Source organism: Lichenostomus cassidix, unplaced genomic scaffold, assembly GCF_008360975.1.
Source record: "Lichenostomus cassidix isolate B80296 unplaced genomic scaffold, HeHo_3.0 HiC_scaffold_34, whole genome shotgun sequence".
NCBI classification, from domain to species: domain Eukaryota; kingdom Metazoa; phylum Chordata; class Aves; order Passeriformes; family Meliphagidae; genus Lichenostomus; species Lichenostomus cassidix.
In genome coordinates this window covers 1,411,332-1,425,148 of record NW_028147431.1, presented here as the reverse complement: position 1 = coordinate 1,425,148, position 13,817 = coordinate 1,411,332, and the positions used below count along the sequence as shown (strand labels likewise).

The 13,817-nt window shown below is 40.3% G+C and overlaps 1 protein-coding gene across 1 annotated transcript in view; it reads right to left on the bottom strand.

The window, feature by feature from the left end:
• LOC146423102 (maltase-glucoamylase-like) overlaps window positions 1–13,817 on the bottom strand; it is a 205,763-nt gene that overhangs the window by 81,095 nt on the left and 110,851 nt on the right. The window contains exons 27-31 of the mRNA XM_085045072.1: window positions 12,677–12,883; window positions 8,849–9,003; window positions 3,613–3,781; window positions 1,527–1,623; window positions 1,318–1,430 (exon numbers count right to left, since the gene is read on the bottom strand). Of these exons, the coding sequence (XP_084901198.1) occupies window positions 1,318–1,430; window positions 1,527–1,623; window positions 3,613–3,781; window positions 8,849–9,003; window positions 12,677–12,883 (741 nt within the window). The remainder of the gene's footprint in view (window positions 1–1,317; window positions 1,431–1,526; window positions 1,624–3,612; window positions 3,782–8,848; window positions 9,004–12,676; window positions 12,884–13,817) is intronic.

Genomic DNA, 13,817 nt, shown 5'->3' with positions numbered 1-13,817 from the left:
ATAATAATAATAATAATGAAAAACCCCAAATTCCATATATTAGATTCCAATGCAATTACAATCTAACTCCAAATAATAATAACAAAAAACCCAAATAATAATAATTATGAAAAACCCCAAATCCCCTATTTTAGATTAAAATCCATTCATTATAATCCAACTCCACCCAAATAATAATAACAAAAAACCCCAAAATCCCTTAATTTCCCCCAAATTCCCCATATTAGATTACAATGAATTCATTATAACCTAATTTTCCCCTAAATAATAATAATGAAAAACCCCAAATCCCCTCAATCCCATATATTAGATTAAAATGAATTCATTATAATCCAACTCCCCACAAATAATAATAATTAAAAACCCCAAATCCCCTCAATTTCCCCCAAATTCCCTCTACTAGATTACAATGAATTCATTATAATCTAATTTCCCCCCAAATAATAATAATGAAAAACCCCAAATCCCCTCAATCCCATATATTAGATTAAAATGAATTCATTATAATCTATAATTATAATTATAATTATAATTATAATGAATTCAATATAATTAATTATAATTCATTATAATTATAATTCATATAATGAATTCATAATAAGTCATTATAATACAATTATAAAATGAATTCATTATAATTCATTATAATAATAGTTTTCCCCCAAATAACAATAATTTAAAAACCCCAAATCCCCTCAATCCCATATATTAGATTAAAATGAATTTATTACAATCCAACTTCCCCCAAATAATAATGATGAAAAACCCCAAATCCCCTTAATTTCCCCCAAATTCCATATATTAGATCACACTGAATTCATTATAACCTAATTTTCCCCCAAATAATAATGATGAAAAACCCCAAATCCCTCAATCCCATATATTAGATTAAAATGAATTCATTATAATCTAAATCCCCCCAAATAATAATTATTTAAAAACCCCAAATCCCCTCAATCCCATATATTAGATTAAAATGAATTCATTATAATCTAGTTTTCCCCCAAATAATAATGATGAAAAACCCCAAATTTCCCCCAAATTCCCTATATTAGATTACAATGAATTCATTACAATCCAACTCCCCAAATAATAACAAAAAACCCCAAAATCCCCCAAATTCCCTCTATTTGATTACAATTAATTCATTATAATCTAGTTTTCCCCCAAATAATAATGATGAAAAACCCCAAATTCCCTTAATTTCCCCCAAATTCCATATATTAGATCACAACGCATTCATTCTAATCTCACTCCCCCCAAATAACAACAATTAAAAAAACCCCAAAACCCCCGGAATTTGCCCCAAATCCCCACCTGGGTGTACTCCTGCACCACCTCCTCGGGCGTCGGCCCCAACACCAGGTAGAAATCCAGAATTCCGCCGACGCTGCGGTAGGTCAGCGCCGGGGTGGGCTGCAGGGTGACGTCTGCAAAACGGGGCAAAAAACCCCAAAAAAGGGTCAAACTCGCGGGTTGGAGGTGAGGATTTTTGGCACAAATTTGGGGGTTTTTGGGGTTTTCACCCATGGCGTTGCTGTTGAAGAGGAGCACCCCGTGCGCTTTGCCGTCCTCCTCCAGCCCCATGTGGAACGGGTGGAAACCGTAGGAATTCAGCTTGTACTGGGAAAAAAATGGGAATTTTGGGGTGGGAGAGGCGGAAAAAATCCCGTTATTGATCGGTGGGTTGGGAGTATTTAGGGTATTTGTTGTTATTTGTGGGGTTTGTCAATATCTATATTGGTTGTCAATAAGTTATTGTTGATTGATTGAAAAGTGAAGAAATTAATGCGTAAGGCATGGGTTGGGTTGGGATAATGGGATATTGGGATAATGGGATATGGGATAATGGGATAATGGGATAATGGGAAATGGGATAATGGGATATTGGGATGGATTGGGATATTGGGATAATGGGATATGGGATAACGGGATATGGGATAATGGGATAATGGGATATTGGGATAATGGGAAATGGGATAATGGGATAATGGGATAATGGGATATTGGGATATTGGGATATTGGGATATGGGATAATGGGAAATGGGATAATGGGATAATGGGATATTGGGATATTGGGATATTGGGATGGATTGGAATATTGGGATAATGGGATATTGGGATATGGGATAATGGGATATTGGGATATTGGGATGGATTGGAATATTGGGATAATGGGATATTGGGATAGTGGGATATTGGGATATTGGGATATTGGGATGGATTGGAATATTGGGATAATGGGATATTGGGACATTGGGATATTGGGATGGATTGGAATATTGGGATAATGGGATAATGGGATATTGGGATATAGCAAATGGGATGGACTGGGATAATGGGATATTGGGATATGGGATAACAGGATATTGGGATAATGGGATATGGGATAATGGGATGGATTGGGATATTGGGATATGGGATAATGGGATAATGGGATAATGGGATAATGGGATAATGGGATAATGGGATAATGGGATAATGGGATAGTGGGATATTGGGATGGATTGGAATATTGGGATAATGGGATATTGGATTGGGATATTGGGATATAGCAAATGGGATGGATTGGGATAATGGGATATTGGGATATGGGATAACAGGATATTGGGATAATGGGATAATGGGATAATGGGATATTGGGATAATGGGATAATGGGATAATGGGATAATGGGATAATGGGATATTGGGATATTGGGATAATGGCATGGATTGGGATATTGGGATAATGGGATATTGGGATAATGGGATATAGCAAATGGGATGGATTGGGATAATGGGATACTGGGATATGGGATAACAGGATATTGGGATAATGGGATAATGGGATAATGGGATAATGGGATAATGGGATAATGGGATAATGGGATATTGGGATATTGGGATAATGGGATATGGGATAACAGGATATTGGGATAATGGGATATTGGGATAATGGGATAATGGGATAATGGGATATTGGGATATTGGGATGGATTGGAATATTGGGATAATGGGATATTGGGATATAGCAAATGGGATGGATTGGGATAATGGGATATTGGGATAGTGGGATAATGGGATATGGGATAATGGGATAGTGGGATATTGGGATGGATTGGGATATTGGGATATTGGGATATGGGATATGGGATAACAGGATATTGGGATATTGGGATGGATTGGGATATTGGGATAATGGGATAATGGGATATTGGGATATTGGGATGGAACATTGGGATGGGATGGGATATTGGGATGGGATGGGTTAGGTTGGGATGGGAACGACTGGAAAGAGCTCCCAGCAAATCCCAAATTTGTAAAACATAGAAATCCAGATATAAATCACATCCATACAAAATCAATATTACATATTAATATAACACATCAGTTATCATCTGTTTAATCTATTAAATAGATAAATATATATAGAGATAGAGATAAAGATATAAATATAGATATATATGTCGATATAGATTTCATAAAAATATAACTAAAGATGAAACATTAATCAATATTTACCACACCAAATTCTCCGCACAGACCAACCTCCCTCCACATCCCAACCCCACCCAAAACCCCATTTCCCCATTATTTTCCCCCAAAAATCCCCCAAATCCCCCCTGCTCACGCCGGGCGGCTGATCTCGGGCGAACATCCCCCAGGTGTGCCAGGTGAGGTCGTGGCGGAAGGAGCTGTGCTCTGATTCGCCGAAGCCGAACAGGTAAGGCGACGGCAGGCGGGTGGAGATCTGCAGGAACTGATCGCTGAACCGGAACGTGGGCAGCTGGGAGTCCCAGCTGGATTGGGGAGAAAAAACGGGAATTTGGGAAAATTGGGGAAATCTGCAGGAGCTGATCGCTGAACCGGAACGTGGGCAGCTGGGAGTCCCAGCTGGATTGGGGAGAAAAAACGGGAAATTGGGAAATTTATGGGAATTGGGGCAAATGGAGAAATTGGGAGAATTGGGGAAATTGGGGAAATCTGCAGGAACTGATCGCTGAACCGGAACGTGGGCAGCTGGGAGTCCCAGCTGGATTGGGGAGAAAAAACGGGAAATTGGGAAATTGGGACAGCTGGGAGTCCCAGCTGGATTGGGGCAAAAAAACGGGAAATTGGGACAGCTGGGAGTCCCAGCTGGATTGGGGCAAAAAAACGGGAAATTGGGAAATCTACAGGAACTGATCGCTGAACCGGAACGTGGGCAGCTGGGAGTCCCAGCTGGATTGGGGTGAAAACATGGGAAATTGGGAAATTGGGGAAATCTGCAGGAACTGATCGCTGAACCGGAACGTGGGCAGCTGGGAGTCCCAGCTGGATTGGGGTGAAAAAACGGGAAATTGGGAAATCTGCTGAACCGGAACGTGGGCAGCTGGGAGTCCCAGCTGGATTGGGGAGAAAAAACGGGAATTTGGGAAATTTGGGAAAATCTGCAGGAACTGAAACGTGGGCAGCTGGGAGTCCCAGCTGGATTGGGGTGAAAAAACGGGAATTTGGGAAAATTGGGACAGCTGGGAGTCCCAGCTGGATTGGGGCGAAAAAACGGGAAATTGGGAAAATTGGGGAAATCTGCTGAACCAGAACGTGGGCAGCTGGGAGTCCCAGCTGGATTGGGGTGAAAAAATGGGAAATTGGGAAATTTATGGGAATTGGGGAAATTGGTGAAATTAGGGGAACTGGAGAAACTGAGGAAATTGGAAAAATTGGGGAAACTGGGGGAATTGGGGAGATTTGGGAAATCGGTGAAATTGGCGAAATTGAGGGAATTGGGGAATTTGGGGGAAAAAACGGGAAATTGGGGAAATTGGTGAATTTGGGGGAATTGGAAAAATTGGGAAAATTGGGGAAATCTGTAGGAACTGATCGCAGAACTGGAACGTGGGCAGCTGGGAGCCCCAGCTGGATTGGGGAGAAAAAATGGGAAATTGGGGAATTTATGGGAATTGGGGCAATTGGTGAAATTAGGGGAAATTGGAGAAGTTGGGGGAATTGGAAAAATTGGGGAAATTGGGGAAATCTGTAGGAACTGATCGCTGAACCAGAACGTGGGCAGCTGGGAGTCCCAGCTGGATTGGGACGAAAAAATGGGAAATTGGGAAATTTATGAGAATTGTAGGAATTAGGGAAATTAGGGGAATTGGAGAAATTGAGGAAATTGGGGAAATTGGTGAATTTGGGGGAATTGGAAAAATTGAAGAAACTGGGGAATTGGGGGAAACTGGGGGAATTGGGGGAAACTGGGAAATTGGGGAGATTTGGGAAACTGGTGAAATTGGAGAAATTGGGGGAATTGGGGAATTTGGGGGAAAAACGGGAAATTGGGGGAATTGAGGAAATTGGGGAGATCTGCAGGAACTGATTGCTGAACCAGAACGTGGGCAGCTGGGAGTCCCAGCTGGATTGGGGGGAAAAAACGGGAAATTGGGGAATTTGGGAAATTGGGGCAAATGGAGAAATTGGGGGAATTGGTGAATTTGGAGGAATTGGAAAAATTGGGGAATTGGGGGAACTGGGAAAGTGAGGAGATCTGGGAAATTGGTGAAATTGGGGGAATTGGGGGAATTGGAGGAATTGGGGAAATTGGGGAAAAACAGGAAATTGGGGAATTTGGGGAAATTGGAAAAATTGGGGAAATTGGGGGAATTAGCAAAATTGGTGAATTTGAGGGAATTGGGTAAATTGGGGAATTGGGGAAATCGGGGAAATTGGGTGTGGGGAATGAGGAGAGGGGGAATTATGAGGAGAAATAGGGAAAAAATTGAGGAAAAGAGTGAAAAAAATAGAGGAAAATAGTGAAAAAATAGGGAGAAAAGATAGAAATGGGGGGAGAAAAACAGAAATGGAGGAAAGATGCAAATAGGGGACAAAAGGCCAAAATTGGGCAATAAAGTGTGAAAATAGGGAGGAAAGATAAAAATGGGGAAAAATGAAAAATGGGGAGGAAAGATAGAAATAGGGAAAAGAGGCAAAAATAGGGAAAAATGCGGAAATAGGGAAGAAATGTAAAAATAAGGAGGAAAAGCAACAATAGGGAGGAAAGATAGAAATAGGGAAAAAAGGCAAAAATAGGGAGTAAAGAAAATGGAAATGGAATAGAAAACGAAATTTAAAATGCCATTTAAAAATGAAATTAAAAAATTTTAAAAATTAATAAAAAAGTTAAAATTTAAATGAGAAAATAACTGAAAAAACCCAAAATTTAACTGCAAACTAACCACAGGATGACATGAACAAAATAAAATTCTGGCAGGGAGAGGGAGAATCATGCAGCGGTCAAGAGGTCAAGGGGTCAAGAGGTCAAGGGGACACGGGGACAAGGGGACAAGGAGACAAGAGGTCAAGGGGTCAAGAGGTCAAGGGGACAAGGGGACAAGGGGTCAAGGGGACAAGGGGACAAGGGGAAAAGGGGTCAAGAGGTCAAGGGGACAAGGGGACAAGAGGTCAAGGGGACAAGGGGACAAGGGGACAAGGGGACAAGAGGTCAAGGGGACAAGGGTCAGCAGCCAAGGGGACAAGGGAACAAAGGGACAAAGGGACAAGAGGTCAAGGGGACAAGGGGACAAGGGGACAAGGGGACAAGAGGTCAAGGGGTCAAGAGGTCAAGGAGACAAGGGGACAAGGGGACAAGGGGACAAGGGGACAAGGGGACAAGGGGACAAGAGGCCAAGGGGACAAGAGGTCAAGGGGACAAGGGGACAAGAGGACAAGGAGACAAGAGGTCAAGGGGACAAGAGGTCAAGGGGACAAGGGGACAAGAGGACAAGGAGACAAGGGGACAAGGGGACAAGAGGTCAAGGGGACAAGGGGACAAGGGGACAAGGGTCAGCAGCCAAGGGGACAAGGGGACAAAGGGACAAGGAGACAAGAGGTCAAGGGGACAAGGAGACAAGGGGACAAGAGGACAAGGGGACAAGGGTCAGCAGCCACGGGACAAGGGGACAAGAGGTCAAGGGGACAAGGGGACAAGAGGTCAAGGAGACAAGGGGACAAGAGGTCAAGGGGACAAGGGGACAAGAGGTCAAGGGGACAAGGGGACAAGGGGACAAGGGGACAAGGGGACAAGAGGCCAAGGGGACAAGGGGTCAAGGGGACAAGGGGACAAGAAGACAAGAGGTCAAGGGGACAAGAGGTCAAGGAGACAAGGGGACAAGGGGACAAGGGGATAAGGGGACAAGAGGACAAGGAGACAAGGGGACAAGGGGACAAGAGGTCAAGGGGACAAGGGGACAAGAGGTCAAGGGGACAAGGGGACAAGGGTCAGCAGCCAAGGGGACAAGGGGACAAAGGGACAAGGAGACAAGAGGTCAAGGGGACAAGGAGACAAGGGGACAAGAGGACAAGGGGACAAGGGTCAGCAGCCACGGGACAAGGGGACAAGAGGTCAAGGGGACAAGGGGACAAGAGGTCAAGGGGTCAAGGGGACAAGGGTCAGCAGCCAAGGGGACAAGGGGACAAGGGGACAAGGGTCAGCAGCCAAGGGGACAAGGGGACAAGGGGACAAGGGTCAGCAGCCAAGGGGACAAGGGGACAAGGGGACAAGGGTCAGCAGCCAAGGGGACAAGGTGTGGCAGGACACTCCCCTCCCTCTCTCTCTCCCCGATCGCTGGCCGGAGATCAATAACTCAGATCAATTTGATAACTTAATCCAGGCTATCAATACTGTCACCTGGAAGCCAAAGGTGACACACTGACAGAACTGAAGAATTTTCAGTGACCACAAATCCACTCTTTTCCTACAAAAACACCACGAAAATCTCAGAAAAGTAGAAGTTTTTCTACGTGGACATTGGAGTGTGAGGGAAAGTCTTCTCCCCTGGGCTTGGACGCAGCCCTGCGGTTATTTCCCGAGGGATTGGGAGAGGATCTGGTGCATCCCCAGCTCCAAAACTGGAGTTGGTGAGAGCTTTGGTTCCCTAAATTGTATTTTTATTTGCTAGCTATAATGATATTAATAAGTACCTTTGTCATTTTCAGCGCTGTATGGTTTTAATTTCCCCAATTTGGGCAACAAATAAATATGTTTGTTTAGCTATGAATAGCTTTTCATGTTTTGTGTAGTAAAATTTCTCCAGTTCTTTGCTCTGTTCTCACCTAATAAACCATAATAAGCCTAATTAACCATAATAGTCTAATTATTAATTAAATTATTAATTAAACCGTAATTTATTTCACATTAGACGTAAATCTGGTGTCTTTGTAAGGACTCGTGAGTGACACTGGCTTTGGGGTGTTGGTCACTCTGGACAGGTTTGGTCACTAGTTGTCACAGGCCTGGGCAGCTGGTCAAATCGATCCAGCCTCTGTGGCCACTCGTGACACAAGGGGACAGGGGTCAAGGGGTCAAGGGGTCGAGAGGCCAGGACATCAAGGGGTCAAGGGGACAAGGGGTCTAGGGGTCAGGGGTCAAGGAGACAAGGGGACAAGGGGACAAGGGGACAAGGGGTTAAATAGTCAATGGTCAAGAGGACAAGGGGACAAGGGGTTAAATAGTCAATGGTCAAGGGGACAAGGGTCAGTGGTCAAGGGGTCAAGGGGTCAAGGGGTCAAGGGGACAAGAGGTCAAGGGGTCAAGAGGTCAATGGTCAAGGGGACAAGGGGACAAGGGGTCAATGGGACAAGGGGACAAGGAGTCAAGGGGTTAAATAGTCAATGGTCAGGGGACAAGGGGTCAAGGGGTCAAGGGGACAAGGGGACAAGGGGTCAAGGGGTCAAGGGGACAAGGGGTCAAGGGGTCAATGGTCAAGGGGGCAAGGGTCAGTGGTCAAGGGGACAAGAGGTCAAAGGGTCTAGGGGTCAGGGTTTGGGGTCAAGAGGCCAAGAGGTCAAGAGGTCAAGAGGTCAAGGGGTCAGGGTCAAAGGTCACTCACATGACCGTCCCGCTGCTCCTGCGCCGCACTTGGACCCCGAAGGGCGTGTCCTGGACGATGACGTCATAGAGGCGCCGCTGGAGCGAAGCCTCGGGATTGGCTGGGAGGTTCAGCGGCACGGGAACCTCGTAGCGCCGATTGGACGGGTCAGAGATCTGCGGGGGGGGAAATAATATTTAAAATTTATACCTTTATATTGTTTATTATTGCTCTATATATCATTAATATAATATAATATAATGCAGTACAATATAATATAATATAATATAATATAATACAGAACAATATAATATAATATAATACAATACAATACAAGATAATATAATATAATATAATATAATATAATATATAATATAATGCAGTACAATATAATATAATATAATACAGTACAATACAAGATAATATAATATATATAATATAATATAATACAGTACAATATAATATAATATAATACAATACGAGATAATATAATATAATATAATATAATATAATATAATACAGTACAATATAATATAATACAATACAATACAATACAAGATAATATAATATAATATACAATTTTAACGTATATGTAATTTAAAAAATTTAACTTTATCATATGTAAATGTATAATTTATGTATAATTCATGTTTTGTTTGTTATATTTTATATTGTTTAATATTGCTCTATATATAATGTAATATAATATAATATAATATAATATAATATAATATAATATAATATAATATAATATAACAATAATATAATATAATATAATATAATATAATATAATATAATATAACATAATATAATATACAATTTTAATGTATATGTAATTTAAAAAATTTTTATCATATGTAAATGTATAATTTATTATGTATATTACATTATTACATATTTCTCTAAATCTGTATTAAATGCCTTACATTAGATTTTAAAGTTTTAAAATTTAAACGAATTTTTTAAAATTAAAATGTAAAAATTAAAAAAATGAAAAGGAACAAATTTAAAAATTAAGAAAAAAAAATTAAGAAATTTTAAAATTAAAAAAAATTAAAAATTTTAAAAAAATTTAAAATTTAAAAATAAAATCATTAAAATAAAAACAATTTTAAATAAAAAAAATTTAACATTTAAAAATGTAAAAATTCTGAATTTTTTCACCTCTAAAACTTATAAATTTTTAATATTATTTCCACCCCCGCAGATCAGAGATCTGCAGAGGGATGGAAATGGAAAACATTTATACGTTTTGGAAGTGAGAAAATTCAGAATTTTTACATTTTAATTTTTAATGTTTTAAATTTTTTAATTTTTATTTTAATTTTTTTTAAAAATTTAAAATTTTTATTTAATTTTAAAATTTTTTAGATTTTTAAAATTTGGATTTTTAAAAATTTTTAAACTTCAAGATTTTAATTTTAAAAATTTTTAACGTTAAAGTTTTTAATTTAAAAAAAATTTTCGGTTTTTAAAATTTTAAAACTTTCATAACACAATCTAATGTAAAGTATTTAACAGATTTAGAAAATATGTAATAATATAATATACATAATAAATTATACATTACATATTATAAGTTAAATTTTAAAATTACATATATTAAAATTGTAAATTATATGTATATTATATTATTATATATATTATATTATATTATATTATATTTATATTATTATATTATATTATATTATATATATTATATTATACAATATTATATTATATTATATATTATATTATATTATATTATATTATAATTATATTATATTATATTATATTATATTATATTATATATAGAGCAATAATAAACAATATAAAATATAACAAATAAAACATGAAATATTATCGATTAAAATGGAAAACACCACCCATGTAATTATAAAATCCAGCCTGCAAACCATAACACACAACAAATCGCTCAAAATAATGAACTAATAATGAATAAGTTAATTAATTATGAACAAATAAATAAAATTAAAAACACCACAATGACCCAAACCAGGCCGAAACCCAGCACCATACCACAGACTCTCTAATTAATTAATGAATCAATTAATTAACCAAGCGCCTTGAACTGCAGCAGGTGGTCAGTGTGGAAGGTGACATCGAGCCGCAGTGTCCCCATGGCCTGGCTGGCATTGTCACTGTCCCTGTCACTGTCCCTGTCACTGTCCCTGTCACTGTCCCCATGGCTCCCCAGGGTCAGAGTGACCAAATAGCCAATGACCATAACCCTGACCATAACCATAACCTGACCCTGTAATTAATTAATCAATTAGGTAATTCCCAGGCTAACGAACCTTGAACTGCAGCAGGTGGTCAGTGTGGTAGGTGACATCGAGCCGCAGTGTCCCGATGGCCTGGCTGGCCCTGTCACTGTCCCCATGGCTCCCCAGGGTCAGAGTGACCAAATAGCCAATGACCATAACCATAACCCAACACCCTAACTCATTAACTCATTAATTAATTCCCAGGCTAACGAACCTTGAACTGCAGCAGGTGGTCAGTGTGGAGGGTGACATCGAGCCGCAGTGTCCCGATGGCCTGGCTGGCCCTGTCGCTGTCCCCAGGGTCAGAGTGACTGAATAGCCAATGACCATAACCATAACCCAACCCCCTAACTAATTAACTCATTAATGAATTCCCAGGCTAACGAACCTTGAACTGCAGCAGGTGGTCAGTGTGGAAGGTGACATCAAGCCGCAGTGTCCCGATGGCCTGGCTGGCATTGCCACTGTCCCTGTCACTGTCCCTGTCACTGTCCCTGTCACTGTCCCCATGGCTCCCCAGGGTCAGAGTGACCGAATAGCCAATGACCATAACCCTGACCATAACCATAACCTGACCCTGTAATTAATTAATCAATTAGGTAATTCCCAGGCTAACGAACCTTGAACTGCAGCAGGTGGTCAGTGTGGTAGGTGACATCGAGCCGCAGTGTCCCGATGGCCTGGCTGTCCCTGTCACTGTCCCCGCGGCTGGCCAGGGTCAGCGTGACCAAATAGCCAATGACCATAACCATGACCATAACCCAACCCTCTAACTAATTAACAAATTAATGAATTCCCAGGCTAACGAACCTTGAACTGCAGCAGGTGGTCAGTGTGGTAGGTGACATCGAGCCGCAGTGTCCCCATGGCCTGGCTGGCATTGTCACTGTCCCTGTCACTGTCCCCAGGGTCAGAGTGACCGAATAGCCAATGACCATAACCCTGACCATAACCATAACCCACTCTTGTAATTAATTACTGAATTAATTAATTACGAAAGTCGCACCTTGAACTGCAGCAGGTGGTCAGTGTGGTAGGTGACATCGAGCCGCAGTGTCCCCATGGCCTGGCTGTCCCTGTCACTGTCCCCATGGCTCCCCAGGGTCAGAGTGACCGAATAGCCAATGACCATAACCATGACCATAACCCAACGCCCTACCTAATTAATTCATTAATTAATTACCAAAGCCGCACCTTGAACTGCAGCAGGTGGTCAGTGTGGAAGGTGACCTCGAGCCGCAGTGTCCCCATGGCCTGGCTGGCATTGTCACTGTCCCTGTCACTGTCCCCATGGCTGCCCAGAGTCAGAGTGACCGAATAGCCAATGACCATAACCATGACCATAACCCAACGTCCTTAACTAATTAACTCATTAATGAATTCCCAGGCTAACAAACCTTGAACTGCAGCAGGTGGTCAGTGTGGTAGATGACATCGAGCCGCAGTGTCCCGATGGCCTGGCTGTCCCTGTCACTGTCCCCGCGGCTGGCCAGGGTCAGAGTGACCGAATAGCCAATGACCATAACCATAACCCAATGTCCTTAACTAATTAACAAATTAATGAATTCCCAGGCTAACGAACCTTGAACTGCAGCAGGTGGTCAGTGTGGTAGGTGACATCGAGCCGCAGTGTCCCAATGGCCTGGCTGGCATTGTCACTGTCCCCGCGGCTGGCCAGGGTCAGCGTGGCCGAAGCGCCGCTGGCCGAGTAGCGGATGTCCGAGGCCGAGTAGCCGCTGGCTGAGCTGTTGTAGTGGCAGTAGGGGACGCGCTCGGCCGAGGTGTTCTCCTGGGCATTGGGGGAATGATGGCATTTATTGGAATTAATATTAAATTTATTTGAATTTTGTATTCAAATTTATTTGAATTTTTGGAATGGATTAGCAAAAAAATGTCGTGTTTTCTAATGGGAAAATGGATAATGCAGCGGTTTTGCCCCAAATTTGAAGGGTGAATACAAGGTGAACACCCTAACCAGTGTAAAGATATCATTAATTAGTGATGGGGTTAATTAGCCATAATTAATTCTAGAATTATAGATATTAATTATAATCACTATCATTTAAAATATAATTTAGTATTTATTTTTTTAAAATAATTATTTTTATTGTTTAAATGATTCTATTATAAATAATCCTTATAATTAGTAACTATATTAATTATATCTAGGTCTATAGTTATAGATATCTATATATAGTTAGAAATATAGAGATATAAAAAGATTTATATAGATTATGTGTATACAGATATAGATATAGATATAGGTATAGATTATATAGATATAAATATAGATATAAATATAGTCAAAACTAAATAAGTATATATGTTTATATATACTGTATATACTATATATAACTATAATTAATTGTAATTATGTGTATTTATAACTATATAGATATATATATACTATATATACTATAGGTAATATATGTAAATTTATACACAATTATACATGTAACTATAAAAATATCTATAACTAGATACTAGCCGCGGCTCTCCCAGGACTTTTCACTCATCACTCATTCCCTACAACCAAATTTCCAATTTTCCCAAATTCCTTTTTTCCAGGAATTTTCCCTCTCCCCAAATCCCCATTTTTTCCATTTTTCCCCCATTTTTCCCATTTTTCAACCTTTTTTCCCTGTTTTTCCCATTTTTACCTGTTTTTTCCCATTTTCCCCTGTTTTTTCCCATTTTTCCATTTTTCCCATGTTTCCCCATTT